Genomic DNA, 22,557 nt, shown 5'->3' on the forward strand with positions numbered 1-22,557 from the left:
ACTCTGGCCATGTTAGACGTATTGTTTGCTGGCTGTCAAATGACCCACACTTTCTCAGACATGGGCGTTTCTCAGTTACCTCTTCCAATGCTCAGATAAATGTCACCTCCTTGGAGATGCCTTGGTCACTGTCCTTCCCTGTTGTTCCCTTAGCTCTTTTTAGGTGAGAACAACTAGACTGTACACTGTGTCCAGTTTTACTCCTTCCCCTTTCCCTCTTCATGTCCTTTCTGGTTCTAGTGTCTCATGAGATCAAGCCACTGTGTGGAGGCTCTTCTTGGCCCTGAGAGATTTTCAGGATTTTCCTGGATTTGGAAGAACTTGGTAATGTATGGGGTCCTGGCCAGAAATTTTAAGAAATCCCTGGACTGGAGTTTGTCTGATCCACACTGGCCACCTCCCACCCCAGTTATTAGGCTGGGGCTGATTTGAAGAAGACAACCGCAGATGGGAAGTGTCCTTGTGACATCATGGGCAGTACACACACTGGCACATGACTTAAGCCCAGTGTCAGTTCTCCACTGCCCGTGCTTCTATCAGGTGTTGCCACGGTCAAGCTGCTCCTGTCTGCCTCTTATGCCACATTCTGTTGTTGGTGCTGCGATCATTGCTTGCAGTGCAGGGGCTCAAATCTGGGGCCTCAGGCATGGTAGTTGCAAAGCCCTTTGAGCTACACCTCCCAACACTATTGGTATAAATTGTTTGGAATTCTTCAGAGCTCCTCTGCTTGTCACCTTGTTTCTGTTCCCCTCTGCATTACCTCTGACCACTAGCATTGGCATTCTATTGTTTTGCCTACTTACTCTTGGCTATCTATCACCTACTGGTATGGGCTTCATAAGCATAGCTACCTCCCCAGCACACAGTGTTCCTCTTGAATATGTGAATGGATCACTCTCTGTGTCTAGTACAATATGGGAAGTTTGGGTGCAGACAGGACCAGCAATGGGGTTGTAGTAGCTGTGGTAAGGGGTGGAGTGCTTGAGAGCCTGATATGTTCACAAAGTTCTTTCATGGGAGATGTCTGACCGCCCCTGTGCCACACATCCTCCTGCCCCCCATATATACACTCTCTTTCTGGGCTCTCTTAGAGTGATATACTTGTAGCCAGACCTTGGCATGGAGGCAATACCACACATGTCACACGTTCCCTTGGGACCAAGACCTCTGGAGGCTTACTTTGGGCCCCCTGCCTTCCCTACTTAATCTGAAGTCAGATGCTAGCTGAAAGTCTCCCATAGGGAGGTCACCATCACATAGGTAGGTGATACACCAATAAGTAATCTTCAAGGGGTGTGTAGACAAGTGTTCTCTCTGGTTGTTTTATATGTGTCTTATAGGCCTTGGCAGACAATTCTAGCTGCATAAAGAGCCAATTCTTTAGTACAATGAGGCTAAATTTAAAAAACAAGTGCATCAGTTCCTACTGAGTGGACAACAGAACACACAGCCCTCAGTCACACTGTACAGGAGACCGCACCAACAACAGAACACAATTCATAGTCATGGCTGTGCAGAGAGATGGCACCAACCCTGTATTAGGCACCATTTTTTCTTTCCTTGTTGTTCTGCAGTTCTCTTCAATACCTAACTCCTTCCTAGGCATCTCAGGCTTCTCCAGAGTGAGCTACAAGACCGTTTGCTAGGTAGGTCTTTTCTTGTCCTTAAAGTATCTATTTTCTTACCCTTAGAGTATTTTGTTTGCTTTACACTGTCTATGACTTAATACGGTGATGAGAATATGTATAATTTACAATAAATGTGCGTCTTCCTAAGAGGTGCAGGCTTTTATTTTGTTTGTATCTTGTGTGTTTACTGATAAGGAATGTCACCGAAGACATTTGGAGTCTACCAAGCTATGACACTGGCTTCCCCTTGGCTCCGGCCTCTGACTCCTGCCTAGTAGTCCAAGGTTCAACTTGCGCATGCTATGAGCTCACTTTCCCTAGCAGAGCTCTACCCTGCTTGGCTGACATGGTGGGAACACTGTTTCTCAGGACTCCCCAAGGTCACAGAGCCAAGTTCCAGTGCCTAGTGTGGTGGACAAGCCAGCATATCACAGTAGTCCCTTCTTCAGCCTTTTCCTGTCCCTGGACACCATTAGGACTCTGGAGCAAGAGAAGAGTTTAAGACAATCCAGCTCATTACTACTTAGGCAATATTTCAAGTGACTTAATAACTTTGTTTTCTGCAATGCTGGAGATAGAACCCAGAACCTTGTGCATACTGGGCAAGTCCTCTGCCACTGAGCCACACCCTTAGCCATCCAAGGGACTTTCCAAGGCATGCCAACATGGTGGACAGTTGAGCAGAGGGTTGCTCCAGGTCAAAGTGGAGCCAATACCAACTGTCTGCCCCCATGGTCACTCAGGTACTATAGAGCCCCTTCCTGGAAATCTAGCATCTTAAAAAAAAAAAAAAAGAAGAAGAAGACTACGACAACAACAACGATGACGACGACAACATACCTGAAATCTGCTTGTTTGCTCCAAATTTGGCCACCAACTCTGGGAAAGAGCCACCCAGAAGTGCAATGGTTCTCTATGCAGTCAGAACACACAGCAGAACCTAGCCCAGCCCCCACTGTGGTAGTAGAAGGCAGCAGTAGCTGATCCTAGCACCTTAAGTCCTGGCCCTGTCACCCTGTGCTCCTAGCTGCTCAGCCAATCCTAGCACCTTGAGTTTCCCAGACTCAACTGATCCCTAGGTGAGTGTAGACTAGTTCTTTCAAAGTCACGATGGGTCTCCATCTTCTGCAAACAATTGTATCCAGTTAAGTTTGACAGTGGAACTTCTTACCTGCTTCCTCCAGCTCCCTGTCCCTTCTGAAATAGAGAGGGTCCCCCCCAGGATGTCACAGCCCTGTAAGAGCCTGTGGTCTTTTCTGTGAACCCCTCTTTCTGCCATCCAGAGTGTCTATGGCAGTCTTGTACTGCTTTCCAGTCCCACCCTGACCTGCTCTTGCTGATGCTGTACTCATTCCAGGACATCCAGCTCCCACCAATGGGCCAGGCGGGACGCTCCAGTGACTAGGGAACTACCAAATGGTCAGAGATTCTGCTAATGGCAACTCAAGGGCTCCCTCTGAACCTCAATTATACTTCCAGTCATCCCCAGCCCCACCAGCCAGGCTTCTGTTTAAATGAGAATGGCATGTTGAAGGGATTAGCACTTAAAAAAAATGTAAATTGTGTGTATGGGGGAGGGCATGTGTGCCCGTGAGCAAATGCAGAGCCCAGGAGAGGCTATTGGGTGTCATGCTCTATCGCTTTCCACCTTAATTATCTGAGGCACTAAAAAGCACATCTGGTTTTTTGCTTGACTATTGGGGATTTGAACTCATGTCCCCAGGCTTATGCAACAAGCACCTTTACTGGTTGAACAAGCTTCCCAACCCTAATGGGTTCATTTTAAAACCGTGTGCCTGGGTTGGGGATTTAGCTCAGTGGTAGAGCGCTTGCCTAGGAAGCGCAAGGCCCTGGGTTCGGTCCCCAGCTCCAAAAAAAAGAACCAAAAAAAAAAAAAAAAAAAAAAAAAAAAACCCAAAAAACCCGTGTGCCTTCATTTAACCTGATAAGGTCCTTGGAGCTCTGCAGCTTTTACTAGGTACTGAGGCTATACAGGAAGTGTGTGTGTGTGTGTGTGTGTGTGTGTGTGTGTGTGTGAGTGTGTGTGTGTGTGTTTGTGTGTGTGTACTGTTTGGGTGGGATTAGGCAGGGTGGCCTTACTGGGGAAGTATGTCACTGGGGACCGGTTCTGAGGCTTAAAAGCCAGGTGCCACTTCTAGTTCACTCTCTGCTTGCTGCTTAGGGTTCAAGATACAAGCTCTCAGCTGTTCCTGCTGCCATGCCTGCCTGTGTGACATGTCCCCACTGTGGTGGCAATGGATTTTTATCCTTCTGGAATCTCGACAACAGAGAAAAGTGTCTAGACTACATCTATCACACTGCCTTGTGAGCAAAAAGGACAAACAAACAAACAAACAAACAAAACAAATACAAACTTGTCCCCCTTTTTTTTTTTTTGAGACAGAGTATGCAGCCCTAAGTTGCCGAGTTCCTCCTGCTTCAGCCTTTCCAGTGTTGGGATTATAGGTGTGCGCCACCACACCTGGCTAAATCTGCTTCTTTTTACAACACACACGGAGGCGAGAAGGGAGAGAAGATAATTCAGTAAAAAGGTAGAGGGATAAAAAGGGAGAGAAGGCATGTGGAAGCAAAGGACTTTTCTATATAGTTTTCAGTGTTAAAACACTATGTATTCTATAAAGGAATTCTGTGTGTGTGGGCTTGGGTTGGATATGAGCAGAATACATTGTACACATGTATTAGCTTGTAAAACATATATATGAAACTATATCAATAAGAACACCAAGTTAAGCAAAAAGGAAAATGTCAAACTTTGTTTAAAGTAAACGCCACACCTGCCCTGAAGGTGGAAACGGGAACGGGCCAACCCGAGAAGCACGTGGGTGAACAGCGACTAGACACCCTAGGTTTTGGACAGATGAAATACCGGGGTAGGGTAGCAGCTGGAGAAGAGATGCAAACAAATGCTCCACTGATTATTTACACAACACGCAGTACCTGAGTGACAGGACTCTGAAGCTGTTCTGGCTTGTTACAGACCTCTGAGAATAGCTGTGTTGGAGAGAAGACAGCGGGGTTCGCTGTGGACAAAACCCAACAGGGAACTGTGGAACAGGCTGGGACTGAGAGTCGGTACAAACTTTACATTCTTTAAAACACGTCCACACATATTTGTATGTGTATGCATGTAAAAATAACAATGCATACAGTCCTAGCTCTGCCCCCTGAAAAGACAAAAGAGAAAAGCCATCTAGGAACAATAAGACCATCCAGGGTCCAGATCCAAGTCAAACAAACTATCTGCCAAGAGAAGAGGCAGTGCTTTTCAGAGAACACAAATGTCAGGGATGGGCTGAGACGTGGGTGTGCACAGAATAAGTATGTTCCTATGCTAGAGACTGACCCAAAAGACAACAGGGACCTAACATACCACAGCCAGCTTGAAGGATTCCCAAGGGTCAAGTTTGGGACAATTTGAGCACTAGAGTAATTAAATATAGTAGTGAAATATAAGCCATTAAAATATGGAGTCCATGCTGATTACAGATAAATCACTGTCTGGGAAGAAGGAACCATATTACAGTGGAATGACAAAGGCTGACTCTTAAATGTGGACAGCGCTGAAAAGCCACAGTTTTATAACGATCATGGCAAACACTGGCCAAGGTAAGAATTATCAACAAATGCTCAATCTAGGGGAATGCTGAAAAGGTGCATGACCTACAAGTGTCTTCCCAGGACTGTGTAGAACTTGGAAAGAGTAATTCTCCAGTGGAGATGAAGGCCAGCTCTTAATCAGCCAAAACAAATACCACCTGGGAAAGACAGCCAGCCAGCATGGCACCCTGAAAAGGACACGGTGTCCCTACTTCACATCAGCCAAGACCCTGAAGCAGACAGAGACCAAATGAGGACTCTGCAGTAGAGGTTGAGCAGATTCGCATTCTTCCAAACGTCAACATGCTGAAGGGTACCCATCGGCACGGTGTCATACTGGAACCCGTGCAGGAAGACCAAGAGTTTGCAGCCATCTTGTGCTATACCAGCAAAATTCCGTCTCAAAAAAAAAGGAAGTAATACTTAGAATGTGCAATAAAGGACATTTTTTGGCCAACGGAGACGACAGGAACACAGATGGGAAAGAGTGTAGTAAGCATTTTTGTTTCTTTAAGAACTCAGCTATGCTATGTGAACATGTTGTTGTTTTAATCCCAGGTGTGGGATATGGGGCTGCTTTGGTTTGCCCACAGCCATTAATTATGCATGTCTTAGACTCTAGGAGGGCTGTGATTTTTGCCAGCTGCAGATATGGAACTCTAGAGAGGATATGAATGGATGAGCCCAGAGGACCTGGGGTAGCTCCTGCTGGTCCCGCTGTTGGCGTTTGTTGGATTTCTGGGTTTCTGGACATTCTGATGACAAGACTGGACTTGCCCCTAGGAACCCAACACCCATAATTAGCAGGGAAAAGTCTAAAGAGATCTACACCTCCTTTTTCCTCTAGCCGTCTTTCTTTCCTACATAGTGTTGGCTGGTTGGAAGGGATTAGGGTGGAATAAGGGTTGGAAAGAAGTAGATCTAAGAATCCAATAAAATGGCTAAAACTCCAACAACAGAAGAGCTACGAGTTGATGGGACCGGGTCTAAGAACACCTTGTTCTCAGCAAACCATGGAGGCCCTGGGAGGAAAGGACATGAGATGTGACTCATCCCTCCAACAACTGTGCATTTGAGTGTGTGTGTGTGTGTGTGTGTGTGTGTGTGTGTGTGTGTGTGTGCATGTACATGTGTGTACAGGGTGGGAAGAAGGGGCAGGTAGGGAAAACACAAACAAAAATGCAAATGGTAGAAACAGCAAAATAGGAAACTAGGTAAAGGGTAAATGAGTAGTCTTTATACTATTTTTGTTTTACGACTTTTCTTAAATTTGAAATTATTTTTAAGTAACACATCTGAAAAATTACTACTCTAAACTCAGACCAGTGTGAATGCAAAGTCTCTGTAAAGACATGCATGACGAATGAGGAGAGCTATTAACGTGCATTTTCAAAGGGAACTCAGTAAGTACTGAGATGTCTTGAAGGCCTTGCACACAAAGTCAGCTCTGCACAGACACTGCCACCGTCTCTGACACTGCCAGCCATTATCTGACACTGAGGGCCCTGTGAGAGATCCCCGAGAACCTGGGACTCTGCCTCCTGGTCTCTCAGGCCACCTTTAGAACCAGTACTGGCATAGCTGTAAGCAAGCCCTGTCTCTGGAGCACTAGACAAGCAGAGGGTTCCTCAAGCGCAGGGAAGCTGTAAAGCTTACACAAGGCAAGAAAAGCTCCCAGGAGGGTTGAGGGGGGCACATCTGTCTGTGTTTGGGATAAAGACTGCATAAAAGTACACCAGGAAAATTACCAACATTTATTTGGTAGAGAGGTAAGACAGGTATTGCTACCGACAAGCAGAGCGGCAGAGCCCATCTTCAGGAAACTGCCTCCAGAAATCCCTGACTGTGCAGGGAAGACGCTGCCAGTGAAGACAGGAAGCTCAGACACAGTCTCAGCCAAAGGAAGAGACACAGAACGAGGGGACGCTGGAATGGAGAGAACCTGCTTCTGCCAGCCGTGGCATTCCTGCAAGCCCTAACAGACACAAGAAGCCTGTCACAGGGTTCTTTTCCACCAGAACCCAGGGAAGGATGAGCACACAACTCACTGGTGCAGAAGAACACTCCAATGAACTCCATGCTCCTGTGATCACCACTAAGACAAGTGTATTTAAGAGTCGACAGCTCTGCTGGGCGTGGAAGGACATGTCAGGGTGGGCAGTTGCCCACGCATACAAGGTCCTGGGTCTATCCTGGAATCACCAGGAAACAAATGCTCAACAAAATAAGTAAATTAGAAGTCAGTTGGGAACTAAATATTACTTTTAGAATTTTAGCCTAAGAACCCTTAAGAAATAGAGTTGTGTTTGTTTGTTTTGTTACAAAATAATTAATGGAAAATTTAAGAGTTAAAGATGTATCAAGTTTCTAATGTGTTCTAGTACAAAAAAACCCAACAAGTCAAAATTAAAATTCTTCCCAAATCTAAACCTTAAAGTGGTACACTACATTCTATTCCCAGAAGTATCTGAGCGCATATGAGTGTGCACGGTGGGGGCGGCCTAAGCAAACGGCTTGAGCAGGGTTTCCAGTCTCATTCTGACTCTGTACTGTGGCTCTGTGTGGTATTTTGGTTCAATCCATAGTTATTGTTCATTTTATCTTTATCTCTTCATTTCAGGTATTTATTATTTTATTTGAATTTATGATGAAATCTTCCCACACTTACAAAAGGTAGTTTAAATCTTTCTAGTTTGGCTGTTTGGGCTGTTTAGGTAAAGTGTCCTTTTAGAGGAAGTCTATCACTGAGCTGGGCTTTGAGACTTCAAAAGTTAGCTGAGGCTATCTTAGCTCCTGTATGATCTTACATGGGTCCGCACAGATGAGTAGCTGTGCCATGACAGCAGACAACGATGGCTGTAGTGGGTGGGGGCAGGGGGAACAGAGCTGTTTAACAGGCAGAGTCTCAGGTCTGCAGGAGGCAGAGCTCTGGAGATGATCATGATGGACCCCTTAGCACTGCTGACTCTAACACTTCAAGGTAATGAGGTTTCATTTGCCAGAATCTTACAATAAAAAAGAAACAAAAGAAGAAAAGGAGGAGGAAGTAGGAAGAGAAAAGACAGACAGACAGACAGGCAGGCAGGCAGGCAGACAGACAGACAGGCAGACAGACAGGAACCAAAAGCAGGACAGGCATCTTCATCTCCTAGGTACCATGTAAGTGATTATGGTACTGAGAACCATGAAAGTCAGGACACAAAGACATGGATTTCTTGATATAACAACTCTGGCCATATCCTGCGCTCCCCCAGCCTCTGACAGCACTAACTCCCTCACTTGCTCAAAAGGATTCATATCTGGTAGATGAAGTGCTCTTTGGGGAAACAGCAGGCACCACATCCCAGCAGTCTTTGACTTCACGATTCAAGGATTTCTTCAATCCAAATTCTCTATTCCAGAAGACATAGACAGACAGACAGTGGAGGGCGAGGGAGAAAAGCAGGCCTTTATAGGAAGGTCAAGTGAAGGAGAAAGACTTGCTGTTGGTTACCTAGGTAACCACAGAGGGCTGTGATTGGCTGACTCTGGAACAGTGTTTCAAGGTGAAATTGGCCAGGGCAATGAATGGCAGGGCTGGCGGAGTCCCTCCCCTCCTCTGCTAATCCGTGCCTCTCCTGAACACGGCAGTTTTCTGGGCCCATGATGTTTAGAAAATTTGCCCTCACTGACCTCTAAGCTTCTCTTGTTAAGTCTGTATGAAAGGTACAGGCAAATCCCCTGTATCCCCTGGGGGGTAGGGGTAGGGGCATTACCAAGTCTCCTTCTCACTCACCTACATGCTTCCACTCAGAAATGAGCCCTGCAAGAAGTAAAGAGTTCTGGAGACAGTGACAGACACACAAGCCAGGCACCCTTAGCACTGCTGGCTCACACACTTCATGTGTATGTGAGGCCAGAGGCAGTAGCATACCCTGCAATCCCCATGCTCCCATCATGAAATCAGAGGCAGAGACAGAAGCCCCAGCAAGCCAGCCGTCTTGGTATACATAGTGGCAAAACACCAAGGCCTGTCTCACGAAGTGGAGGGCGAGGACAGACACCAACCTTGTCCTCTGAACTCAACATTCTCTACATGTGTGTTGCGGTCTATATACACAGACATGAACATGAACACATACATGGAACAGAGAAAAGAAGGAAAGAAGAAAGGTTTAGAGAAACTGTTGAGAGCATAGGCCCAGAATGTACCTCTATGCCTCTGTCCTCCATCTTGATTGGGCTGCTAATGTGTCACAAGCAGAATGCTGCAACATGGGAAATCTTACTGTAACAGCCTCAGGTTGAGCATCAGAAAGACTCTGCATAGGTGGACGTGTGCAGTAGAGTCTCAATTTACCCAGAACTACAATGTGGCTCAAGACAAAACTTGGACTCATATTTCGGTATCCCAGAGAAAGTCAGGTTCCATTTTATCCCTCAGAGAATTTTTTTTTTTTTTTGGTTCTTTTTTTCGGAGCTGGGGATCGAACCCAGGGCCTTGCGCTTCCTAGGTAAGCGCTCTACCACTGAGCTAAATCCCCAGCCCCCCCTCAGAGACTTTTAAAGAGGACAAAGCTGAGGACAAAGGCCCTGGGGACCCCTGAATCCTAGCTGACTAGGCTGTCAGTCTTGTCTTCTGCCACCACTACAGGCCCACATGAGATTCCAGGAAGAGAGCTGGGAAGGTTTGTTAGCCAACTAATTCTTATTTGTTCTTTAGGCAAAACCAGCAGCCCAGCCCGGTTGTTCCCAGGAGGAGGAAGGGCTACTCCATCTCTCTGCCAGGTCTCATTATTAAGTTACTGCTCTAAGCAAGTCCGAAAGCAGATGGATGTCCCTTCAAATAAGGGCCAGCTAAGGAACAAGCATGTGTGGGGGCTGTCTGACTTCTTGGGCAGAGCTTCTCCAGCTGAGGGGAGATGGTGTCCTTTGTCTCTCTTTTAACAGTCCATTTCTGCAGAAATTGGAGGCTGTAATCTTGTGGCCTTGGAATGAGTCACCCAGGACTTGAGAACTGAGGGACAGCAGATTTCTTTGTAAGCTGGAGATGGGTGAGGATGGGTCAGAAGCACACAGTCATTTCATATACCTCAAGTGTCTGGGCTTAAAACACAGAGGAAGTGTGAATTCTGGGTGCCACTTTATAAGAGCAGAACAAAGCAAAGCAGAAGCCCAGTCACTGCACGCACATCAGGTGAGGCACACTGCTCCTCTTGAGACACCCTTCGTACTCTTCTGTCTTACCCTACCTTTCTATGTGGAGACTTCTTTGCCACTAGAACAGGGCAGCAGATGTGGGGGAGGGGCAAGATGCAACACCTCTTAATTAGGAGGCACCTGTGTCTGTCACAGCCACACTGTTAATCACCCCCTCGATGCAGGCCCAATAAAAGGAACTTGGAGGAGGGATGATGGGAAGAAGAAGCAAACACCCAGCCACCTCGGCAGAGCAGGGAAAGGAGGAAATCTGGGACCCAGAACCCAGCACCCAGCACCCAGCACCCAGCACCCAGCACCCAGCACCCACCCTGCTGCTGATACACATACTTGAGAGCTTAGGAAAGAGCCGCTGTAGCCCTGTGACCCACACCTGGCAATGGGTCCTGCAAAACTCCATTGGAACAAACCTGGTTTGCAGTAAGAATGAAGGGAACTGAGACCAAGGGCCAGGGTTTAACAGCTGTCACTTTTGCCCAAACACAGATGCAGGATAAGGAGAAAACATTCATTAACAGCACTTTCAAATCTAAGTCTAAAAGGTCACATACATATTTGGAAAGCTTTAGAGTACAAGTACACTAGCAAACCTGTGGGAGCTTTATATAGTTATGGTGAGCCAAGTGGGAAGATGACAGCCCATCATGTCTTGGAATGATTAGTGTGTTTGGGAAATTACAAGGGCTGCAAAATGGCCATGGGGGTCACTGGGAGCTATGCCTGGCTGAGCTATGCACTCTGTGTCAGCTGCTTAAGCTGGCCTCTGGGGAACCCCTGGGGTCCTGATTCACAACCTATCATGTAGCTTGGGAAATCCACATTGGGAACCTGGTCAGAGTGTCTTTCCTGTGCAGGGGCAGGTTTCAGCACCAGAAGCCACACTCCACGCCCAGTGCCCTAAGTGATAAAGCAGCCTCAATGAGCTGGTCTATAGCCCCTTTGTGCTGAGACTGAGCTGTCTGGCTGACAATTAGGTTAGGGTCTGCGACCAAGCCTGCCCTGACCATACCACCGTTAGTCACGGCTATGGCTGCCTGAAAGCATCTCTCAAGGCCCAGAACAAAAGCAGAGCATCTTTCCAGGATAACTTGACTAGAACACATTGTGCAAGACAAGATACAGATATCCATCTACCCATCCTGCCCCATTCTCCTGCACCATGGCTAGACCTGGGGTGTGAGCTGAATAACTTTCTTCCCAGCTAGTGAATTCTTTAACATAACCAAAAATAAGCAAGAGTGTGACTTGCCTCATGTTTGTCCCTTAACTTTACTGCCAAACTGATACTTATAGGTGAAGGTTTCCAGATCTCAAATGAACTGAATGTACCAAGTAAACCCAAAAGCACAACGTGCACCAATAAAAACAGGCTAGAGACCTCAGCCTTAGGAAGACGAGGCCACCAGTGGACATTTTGGCTAGACTCACTGACAGCAGTCATTCCAGGGGCAACAGGCTGGGATGACAGGGTATGTGCTGGCTGTAGACCTGCACACAGTTCTCAAAAGCAAACAAGCCTCTAGTCCAGCAGTTCTCAACCTGTGGGGCATGACCCCTTTGGGGTCACCTAAGACACAGTTTTAATTGTGTGTCATAACAAGAAGCACAATTACAGTTCTGAAGCAGCAATGACAATAATTTTATGGTTGAGGGTCACCACAGCATGAGAAACTATATTAAAGGGTGCAGCATTAGGACGGTTAAGAACCAAAGCTCTAGTCAGTGGCTAGTGCAAACCTCTGCATGACTGCATCAGCCATTTTGGACTGCAGGTCCTAGCCCAGGGCCAATAAGGCTGGACTACTCTTAGCTGGGATGCTCCAAAGAGGTTGCAGTTGTCCAAGGAGGTATGGGATCTTCCTTCCATCCAGTAGACCCCAGGACCACCAAGCAGAGTCCTGTTAGCACCAACACCCAACCCCAAGGCTAGAGGCTCTGAGTGGAATGGACCTGGTTTCTGACACATGCAGATACTTAAAGTGTTTTGAACCCCAGACCAAATGTTCTCCAGAGGGTTTTAGCATCTATAGAAGACAGGGGAAGGTGAGGAAGGCGAATAATCCTGCCAGGATAAGAGAAGAAGGCAGGTTTCTGTTCACTGAGTGCATACAACCACACAATTGCGCCTCACTCTGAACAGATGGGACCTGTAAAACCCAGCTAGAGAACTTGGAGGGAGGCTAAATTTAATGGCATAATTGCAAAAATCTATCAGTTATCAAAGACATATTGTCTTCGCAAACCTGAATCTCCTTTGATTCCTACAGTGTACTGAACACAGATCCTACCCCTAAGTTAGTAGGGATAGAACAACAGCCATAGTGGTGAAAGGAGGTGTTAACAAAGGCAGCAACATGCCGCCATGACACTTCCTAAGGGTCTGGAGCTGTTGTGAGGTGGCCAGATGGCTGTGTGGTTTAACTCTGGTAATGCACTATACAGTGGCTATGATGTGTGACTAGCATTTTACAGATAGGAAATCTTGCTCCAGGTCACACAAGGTGTGACTTGCACTAGATCTGCTGTGACACAGCCCACAGCTGCCTCTGAATGGCTGGGCTGTCCAGAATGAGGTACACTGGTGGGTACTGAGATGAGGAGAAGCACCCAGGGGACACATGAGGAGCAGGAGAAAGACAGAGGACACAAAGCCTCACTGGCTGCAGGGGTTGGCGTGGGTGGAGGGGCCGTTCGTTCCCGGGTACACTCACCTTCACGCTCCCCACTTGTCTTCATGCTTTTTGAACCACCCTCTGTACCTTTAGTCTTCTCAGCGTCTTCCTGGGCATCTTCTGCAGACCCTCTCTCCTCGTCTTCCTCCTCCCCAACGTTTTTGTAGTTGGGTCTCTTTTGCATCCGCTTCTTGCCCTTGTGCTTGTTCATCTCAAGGGACCGCTCCAGTGTCTCAGTGGGCTTAATGAAGCAACGGATGCTGGGCTTGGCCTATGTGAGCCCAAGAAAAGCAATCAATAAATCAGGATGCTAGACTCTCAGTGGATGCCACTAGCTGCCAAAGGTCCTGCCTCAGCAAGCTACTTCTAAAACAACTAACACTATTCCTGAGTTAGTGGCAGGACTATTACCAACACTCTCCCTTTCATTAGCAAATGGCTAAAACATTAGCTAACATTTATGGCTGCCTTGTGGGGAAGGCCTAGAACTCCAGCCACTTGAGAGGCTGAGACAGATAATCTCAAGGTCAAGGTCTGCTCGGGCTACAAATAAACTTCAGAACAAGCTCAATAACTTAGTGAGATCCTACCTCAAGAAGAAAGGAAGGAAGGCCTGGAATGTAGCCAATGGTAGATGCTTGCCTGGTATGGATGAGGCCCTAGGCCATATTTGAGAACATGCATGTATACACATGCACAAAAAAATGCTGCCTTTTACCATGCCAGCTTTATGCACTTCAAACATCAGCTTGTCAACACAGCAAAATCTCTGGTGTGCTCTGTCTATGCCCGAGAGCTGAGACTGTAGCATCTCACTCAGAGTCCCCAGCAACCCCAAGAGTGCTGTTGTCCTCACTACACAGATGAGGAAACAGTTTGGAAGTAAAGAATGATCTGCCCAAGGTCACTGAACCAGGAGGCAGCAGAGCCTCAAATCCATACACTCCCTGCAAAGTAGGAGTCACACGACAGTAACCTGGTGCTGTTACTAACATTTTTTTGAGGGGGAGGAATTGAGACAGGCTTCAAATGGCCCATTATACATTTGCTATGTATAAGACCTTTCTGCCTCTGCCTCTCAAGTAATAGGACTGCAGGCTTGTATCGTTATGGCCATCTTATTACCTTTTACTTACAATCAGTAAAATACTCCATGGCCAAGCAACTACAATAGCAGCACAGCTTGCTATTACAGAGGCAAGTACTAGACAGAAAGGGCAAAGGGCCCATATGTGGTCATGTGCCCGCTCTCCTTGGAGGGGAACTTGGTGTCAGTGGGGTGGTTTGAATATGATTGGCCCATGGGAAGTGGTACTATTAGGAGGTGTGGCTCTGTTGGAGGAAGTATGTCACTGTGTAGGTGAGCTTTGAGGACTCTGATGTTAAGACTTCCCCCGGTGTGAAATGAGAGCCTCCCAATCTCCTTCAGATCAAGAGCTCCTCTCTGCTCCTCCTCAGCACCATGCTTGCCTGCATGTTGCTATGCTTCCCATCATGATGACAATGGATTGAACGTCTAAACCAGCAAGCCAGCCCCAACTAAATGCTGTCCTTCATAAGAGCTACTGTGGTCTCTTCACAGCAATGGAGACCCAAACTAAGGCAGTCAGCAATGAGCCAAAGCCAAACCAGTTCCAAAGAAAAAATGTTTTCTCTAGGGAAGGCAGAGGTCTCAGAGAGCAAGAAAGGCCTCGCTTCCAGTGCTCAAGTCCTACACTCCCATAAACTCCATAACTGTGATATGCAGAAATTATGGATTCATTTCACAGGTGAGAAAACCAGGGCTTGGAGGGTTTATTTGTTTAACTGCCTAGGCTGTGGAACTGCAGACGCTCTGTCAGCACCACAGTCCCAGTGCTTCAGCAAACAGCAATGCCCTACCTGGATGTCACCTCAGCTTTACATGTGGAGTTCTTTAAAAACATATATGAATGATCTGGAGATGGTGGCACATGTAATGATGCCAGCACTTGAGAGAAAGAGGCAGGAGGACCAGAAGTTTGAGTTATTCCCAGCCAAAACCCAAGTTCAAGGCCAGCCTAGTCTACACAAGAGACCCTTTCTCAGAAAAGGTGGGGGATGGGGCATATGCACGGTGCTAAGCACATGGAGTACACACTTGGGGAGACTGAGGCATGAAAATCACTTGAACAAAGCAATGGAAAGCCAGCCTGGGTAGAACAAGATTCTATCTCAGGGGGAAAAGTAGTATATCCATGCAAACAAATTCATCTCAAAAATGAGAAAAGACAAAAGAAAATGGATTTGTCTGGGTCAGGATTTTGATTGAAGTGTTTATCTTTCCAGACTCTGAATGTTCAGACATCAATTTGTCATTTAAAGGAAGATTTAGAATAAACATTTCCATTATCTTGGTATAGATTATCTATCTTATGAATTTATCCTACTAGCCACCAAGTATATTCTGGAGGGAGGGACACTGTACCTGCCAATAAGTGGAATGTGTTCAAGGAAAACACATTAATCTCAATAATGTCCGAGACAAAACCCATTTGAGAGCTAAATTAGCATCCAAATCCAAACATTCATTTTTATTTGCCCATTTTGGATTATTCAACCACAAAAAGGACAGATAAATTGAAACTTGATTCTACTATCCAGGAAACCAAGATAATATATGGCAGAGTTGGAGATTGGGCATTCTGAGCATGTACTGTTGGACAGACAGCATCTATCCATCAGAGTCGGAGGAGGATGCAGTGTGAGCAGGTGTAGCTCTGGGCTTACACTTTCCTGCAGATGATCCCACGATGAAGCACCTTGTTTCCACCCACCACTACCTACCTGCAGTGAGTTTTAGAGCATGCCACACGGTGAGAGAGCTACCAGACACAGATGTAGACACTGAGACCAAACATACACCAAACACCCGTGTGCTAAAAATTAAGGACATGGAGGGCTGTGACAAGTCTTCCCTAAACTCAAAGTGGCTTTAATATTCACAATAACTGGCAGAAGAAAGGAAAGTAACAGAAGGGCCTGGGGCTGCCAGTGGTCTGAAGGTCAGAACAACTGCTTCATCTTTTTGCCTGAAATGCATGCAGAGAAGTTCTGGCCTTCCAGAATCAAATGAAATCATGGATATAAAGTTCCTTTAAATTTGATCCTGCAGTTCAGTGGTAGAACCCTTGCCCAGTATATGTGAGCACTCTTGGCAAGATTACCATGAGGGAGCAGAAGAAAGAAAGAAAGAAAGGCAAGCAGAGAAAAGCTCCTTCAGAGTAACAAACAGTTCACACACAGTGTAGCAGTCACCCTCCCCTTCCCAGCCATGAAAGAAACACAGAGAGGAAAATCAACTGCAGGAATTAATCCAAGAGGAGGAGTGGGGCTCACTGTGGAAAATCCCCCCCAAAAGTATTTTTAAAAGATGAATTCAGATGGATATAATGGTACATACCTTCAATCCCAGTACTCAGAAGGCAGAGGCAGACAGATCTCTATGAGTCCAAGGCTAGCCATGTCTACATAGTGAGTTCCAAGTCAGTCAGGACTACATGATCAGACCCTGTCTCTAAAAAGAAGAGAAAGAAGGAAGGAGGGAGGAGGAAGGAGGAAGGAGGGAGGAGAAGAAGAGGAGGAGGAGGAAGAAAGGAAGGAAGAAAGGAAGGAAGGAAGGAAGGAAGGAAGGAAGGAAGGAAGGAAGGAAGGAAGGAAGGAAACTCCAGGGAACCTGCTTTTCTGTATAACCAGGTATTGGGTAGGGGTAGGGTTCAGAGAATGAGGAAATTTATGTCTCTAAAAATATAATCATCTAGCAATAGCTAGAAACATGGAAAGGTCATGGATGAGGAGGGGTGATGAAACTCTGGTCAGTCTGTGGCTGCAGAGGGAATCCATGTAGATGACAAAGACTGAAGTCCAGATTTATGACATGGCTCAATGAGTAATACACCTACTGAGCTGTTGACTGACCTGTGCAACCCCCACTTCAGGCTGAGATAGACAGGACCTAGAACTCAAAGCCAGGAAGGAACCACGTTCAGGTCCACCTCCCTGGGAAGTGCCAAGTCATGGGTACTGCTCTATCCTCCATATGGGCTTCAACTTCCACATCATCCCAAGGGCCATCCCATTAGCTTCTCCCTGAGGCTGCTGAGAAGTACAAGAGAGAGCCACCTTCTGTCAGTCTTTCCTGAAAGTCCTTTTTCCCTAACGCTAGTGAGCACTTGAGAACCCCACATTGCTAGGAGGACCTTGCACATTTGTGCAGGAGCTTGCCTCTGGCCACCTCACACTGTAACAGGAGTAGCCAGGATAGAATCCAGTGCCCACCAGACCTCTGCTTCCATAGCACTTGCTGTGCTACCCAACAGGCCAGCCTCTAGAAGCACTGAGGGAAAGACTGAGTCATAATCTGTGTGTGGTGATGCATACTTATAATCCCAGCACATGGGAGGTTGAGGTAGAAGGACTGTGAGTTCAAAGCCAGTGAAGAGACCTGGTCTACAAGCCAATAAATAGTGTAAGTCAAGTGCATATCTAGCCAATAGGAAAAGCAAGTACTATGTAAAACAAAAGCTTGTGAATTTGGTTTTGGGTTTTTTGGTAGAACTGGGGATTGAATTTAGGGCCTCATACACACCACACAAGTGATCATTGGGCTAACAACATTCTAGTTCTTATTTTGCATTTGAACCTAATATATACAGAGACTAAAACCACACAGAGGCCATGGAGGTTTATACCTACTATAACCAAAGGCATCACAGCACCTGACTTTCCACAGGCCATGGCAAGACTATTTTCACTTCAAAAGAAGGTGCCCACCAAGCAGACATTAAATGGCATAAACACTGGGGTGATGATGGACACACATGTGCCATGCCAAGAAGTCAGGCAACATGAGCTACTGAACCCAAACTCAATCATGCTCCCAGAATGTGTGATGGAGCCAGATGATTTGTTTAATGGGAGCTATGTCTGTTAACAGCAGGGGTGCAGCACTGAAAGTGGAAGGATTTAACTTGATGGAACGACACTTCTCTGGAATCAGAGAGGACTTGCAGAGCTCAGAGACTCCAGGGTCCATGTTTAGCATCTGGGCTCTCAGACAGGCAGCATGCCACACCATGATAGTACTTCCTGGGAAGGAGACTAGGACCTGTGGTCAGGGCTACAGGGAACTAGCACATCTCTTGCTCACTCCACTCAAGGCCATCCTCTCCTTCCCATTCCCAGGCTAGCTCTAGCGCCTGCCAGCAACGGTCTCTGGCATTCAAACAAGAGGAAATAAATGTCCATAAGATTAATGAATTTCAAACCAGCCTCTTCAATCAATCCAAGGAAAGATCCAATATCCCTCATTAAAGAATGATATGCTAAGCAGCTGGTTGACATTTTAAGGAAAGTGCTTTACCCATTATGCTCTCTAAGGAAGCATCATGAAGTCTCGGACAGTGCTGGCCATTACTTCTGTCAGTCCAGGACTCTGTGCTCTTACATCTCATCCATGTGGACATGACGATCACAGAATAGGAAAGGACCATGGTAGAAAATGTACTAGGTTCAGGCTCAACACTAGCAATCCCAGAGGGACAAACATTCAATCTCTAGCACCCTGGACCTCCTTGTAGGGAGACTGGGGGAAAGCACTACTTTGATCTCTAGAAAAGAAGCATGAGACAAGGAATGTGATGCCTTTTATGAAGCTAAAAACAGCCAACTCCACAGCCAGCCTCCCCTGTCCCTCCCACCAGCTCCTCAAAGACTCTGTTCTCTGACTTAAGTTTGCAGGCCCAAGGCCACCTCCTTCAGGAGGACTTCCCCAAGTCACCTCCTGAAACTGTCTCTGGTCCTTCAGACACAGGTCTTACATCTACGAGTGTGTGTTCATTTGCTATCTGACCGTCATCCCAGAGAGTTAGGATGGGGACATGTGTCTTATTCATTCTGGGTTCCCCAAGGCCAGCACAGCAGCTGCCTATAATGTGTATGTACTCAGTAAATGCTCAAAGTGAGGACGAAGCAGCATGAGCTACTAGCTAGCTGTCCATGCTCAGCAGCTGGGCCCTCTTATGGTAGGGCGAACTCAAGGCACCAAGTCAGTCACGACTATCCAGCCTCCCAATAGTTTGAGGGAATAAAGCTCACCACGGTCCTATGTTCTCTGTTCTCTTTACTTTTTATTTTGAGACCAGGTCTCACTCTGCAGCCCATTCAGGCTTTGAACACTTGATCCTCCTGCCTCAGCATCTAGAAGTGGTAAGATTATGGGTTTGCACTACCAATCCCAGGAAATTCAGCTGTTTAATGTGACCTTTTTCCTTCTACATTATGTTGGTAAATTGTTACATAGGGCTTAAGTTTGCTGAAAGCAAGTTCTGGGAGTGTGGAAGGCTCTCCTGACCCAGACTCCAGTATGCTTACTTCAAGTGTCCTCCAAAATCCCTTCTCTGGGATGAACTGCCCTCTTTTCTCTGTATTTGGGATAGGGAAAGACAATAAAACAGCCCAAGAGTAAGAATACTGTGCCCCTGAGAACAACTAAAAAGGTCAACTATTTCCAACCAAGGTTACTGTTGCTTATCCCAGGATATAAAAATGTCTACAGAAGAAACAGGAAGCTAGGGCTCCTTAATGAATGCTCCTGACGTCTCAGTTGGAAACTCTAGTCTGCTTCAGCAAGGCTTCCCGGTCACTTCTGTGAGTAACTGTACACCCCTAATTAGATGATAACTGTCTGCTGCTATTTCTCTTTTACTTGGAAGCCTCACCTGAGGGGATGCCTGCTCCATCCAGAACTCTTAGTGGGAAAACCACTGCTGGCACCTCAGTGAGGCCTTTACAGTCCATCTCTGCTGAGTGTTCTAAGTCCTCAATTTGACGTTGATTTTGTTTGCCCCAGTGGTTCTCTGCTGAATGTTGTCTACAGTCCCTGACCGGATGGTGAGCTCCATCTGATGCTTCTTTATCTACTGCTTACTACTGATTCTTTGGTTGTTTGGTGTGTGTTTAATAAGTTCTCTCATGCAAAGCTGAAAGCAAGGAACTACAGATCATTAAGAACATCTCTTATCATCAGTGAGGCCACAAGGAAGGAGAGGTGTTGAGAGCCCAGTAAGTGGTCAGCAGTTAGGCATGTTAGGATCTGCTAATCACGTGCCATCAGAATGCTCTAGAAACTGGTTTGCTCCACCTCCCAGGAGAGCTACACTCCCCCTCAGGCATGAGGAGTAAACGATGCCCCTCTGCCACCACAACCACCGGTGTGTAGAGTGCCCAAAAAGGTCAGAGTCTCTAGGAAGGTCTCAGTGACCCCTCTCACCAGTGGTTGTCCATGGTCCCCAAACAGGTGAAACACCCAAACAAGGACTAGAAGGTTTCTTTGTTCAAGAACTCTGGTACTGACAAAGAAGATTTCTGTGGCTTGTTAAAGATTCATTCCCTGGGAGCTGTTATTTCAATACACTTCACTGTAGTTAGAATTCTGAAATTTTGGTTTCTTAAAAAAAAAACAAAACAAATATTATGAGAATATGTTTGCAGTAGACTATGATTTGCCTCGTGCTCTAACAGAGGTATGGTTTTGCCAGTTGCTGATCGTTTCTGTGCCTGTGTGACATTTGGGATCCTGGCAACTTTTCAAAGGGTGTAAATGCTAGGGCCCTGAGGGGCGGGGCTGATGGGTGACGGTCCTTCAGGGGTTGGCTGTGGTTTCTCAGTAGAGCCCAAAGAAGACACAAGACAGAAATTTAGGTATGAGGATCTCTATTTCCCTCCCCTCTATTCTTCTTTCTCTCCTATGTACTGATAGGGGGTGAAACTGGGGAGATAGAGTGGGAAAAAGAATCCACAAAGTAGCAAAGCCAGCCACACTTCATCTCAGGAACCATGCCAGCCACTGGGGACACACTGGCAGAAGAAAAGGGCCTCATGTCCCTCTGCATTGGCACTGGAGTCCTCCAGTGACCCAGAAGCCACCCCCCCCCCCAACAACCTCCTCTCTACTTCCCACACCTCACCAGGCTCCTTTACACGAGCTATTCAGTTTGACCATAATGGTCTTCCTCTAGGTAATCCCATGGTTCCCTTCCCCCATCCTTGAAGTCTAAGTTCACATATCCTCTTCCCACCACTGTGAACATGCTGTGACTTATCCTGTCTCCTCTTGGCTGCTGCTTTCCTATTGTCTCTGGTGTCTACTCGCTGTGATGGTTACTATAAGTAGCACTGATTCTCTCTCTTCCTATGAGGCAGGGTCTTAGATTTACTGGTCTATCTCCAGGGCCTAGAATGATACCTGACACAGAGGAGACATCTACAGTTAACTTCTGAAAAAATGATAAATACATTGACCCACACTAAAGTAACTCAAACATCTTGTTAAAAACTGTAAGCACCCAGAGAGGCCACTCTGATTACAAAATCCATAAAAGGCCCAGCACATGAACACCAGAAATGATGAGTGTCTTGAGGAGAGGGGAGGTGTCTGTCCCCACCCCACTCTTATTTGAGGTGCTATATGGAAGAAATCACCAGTGGTTCAGTGCAGACCTGGGAAAGTCTCCGTTTAGTAGGGAATGTGGCACCACCTCCGACTGCACCTCACCAACCATGCTGCATCCCCAGGCTGCTGCACCCCAGGTTTCTAGGGTTCCCTACCTTATCCTTATATACTTTGGCCACTTGGGAATTCCCTGTTGGACCAAGAACAGGGTGCTTGCCTTTAGTCCAAGACACCTTCAGCCTTGGCAGAGTTTCTTGTCTAGAGTCTCAATTCAATAGGATTCCTCTCAGCTACCAGCCCAGTTTATCCCAGGGCGAGTCCCTAAAGCTAATGCACTGCTGTCTTTCCTGACGTATGGGGCATGAGGGTACTCCAGCTTTTCCTTCAGCACTCAGATCCTCTTCCTACAGGATATCCAGTGGCTATACAGAAAAGATTATTCTGAGAGCCATTCTCTTGTGAGAATGCATATGACTGAGTTAGAGACAGTCCTTGACTCTAGAATCTGTTTGCTCCTTTTGGTATTCATAGCCCTCTCCCCAAAACACATGTGCCTTGGAGCTCCCATCCCAGCTGGGAAGGCAAACTCCTCCCAAGGCTTCAGCAGAACACCCAAATCCCAGAGCAGCCCTGTGACAGACCCAAGGGTCCCCAGGATGGTCACTGATACTCTGAGCCAGCAAACACATGGGAAGAAGCCCAGAGAAGCCAGGCTCCTGTGGTCTCAGATACTGGCCCTATTCACCTTATCCTTGTAGAGTTTTCTGCTAAGCAAAGGAATGGCAGGAGCCACAAAGAGAAGTGTAGCTAATATGCAGGTGCATGTGCACTCTGGATCTCAGGGAACCATTTGGGTACCTTCCCAGCTGGCTCACCTGACACCTATAGAGGTAATCAATGACTAATTTGGAGGGAAAAACCTATTCTGTCTTTTAGCTCATATCTGAACTCCCAGCCAGCCAGCCCTGGA

The 22,557-nt window shown here is 46.7% G+C and overlaps 1 protein-coding gene across 26 annotated transcripts in view; it reads right to left on the reverse strand.

Moving 5' to 3' along the window:
* The window catches only part of Clec16a (C-type lectin domain containing 16A), a 195,747-nt gene that overhangs the window by 130,534 nt on the left and 42,656 nt on the right, over positions 1–22,557 (reverse strand). For 14 of the 26 annotated variants that reach the window (XM_087570103.1, XM_087570100.1, XM_087570108.1 and 11 more), the window contains exon 10: positions 13,157–13,388. In XM_087570103.1, coding sequence (XP_087426229.1) covers positions 13,157–13,388 — 232 coding nt within the window. The remainder of the gene's footprint in view (positions 1–13,156; positions 13,389–22,557) is intronic. The other 12 variants (NM_001398551.1, XM_087570106.1, XM_087570110.1 and 9 more) reach the window with 1 other exon arrangement.

The sequence above is a fragment of the Rattus norvegicus genome, chromosome 10, assembly GCF_021556685.1.
Source record: "Rattus norvegicus strain SHRSP/BbbUtx chromosome 10, alternate assembly SHRSP_T2T, whole genome shotgun sequence".
Taxonomy (NCBI): Eukaryota; Metazoa; Chordata; class Mammalia; order Rodentia; family Muridae; genus Rattus; species Rattus norvegicus.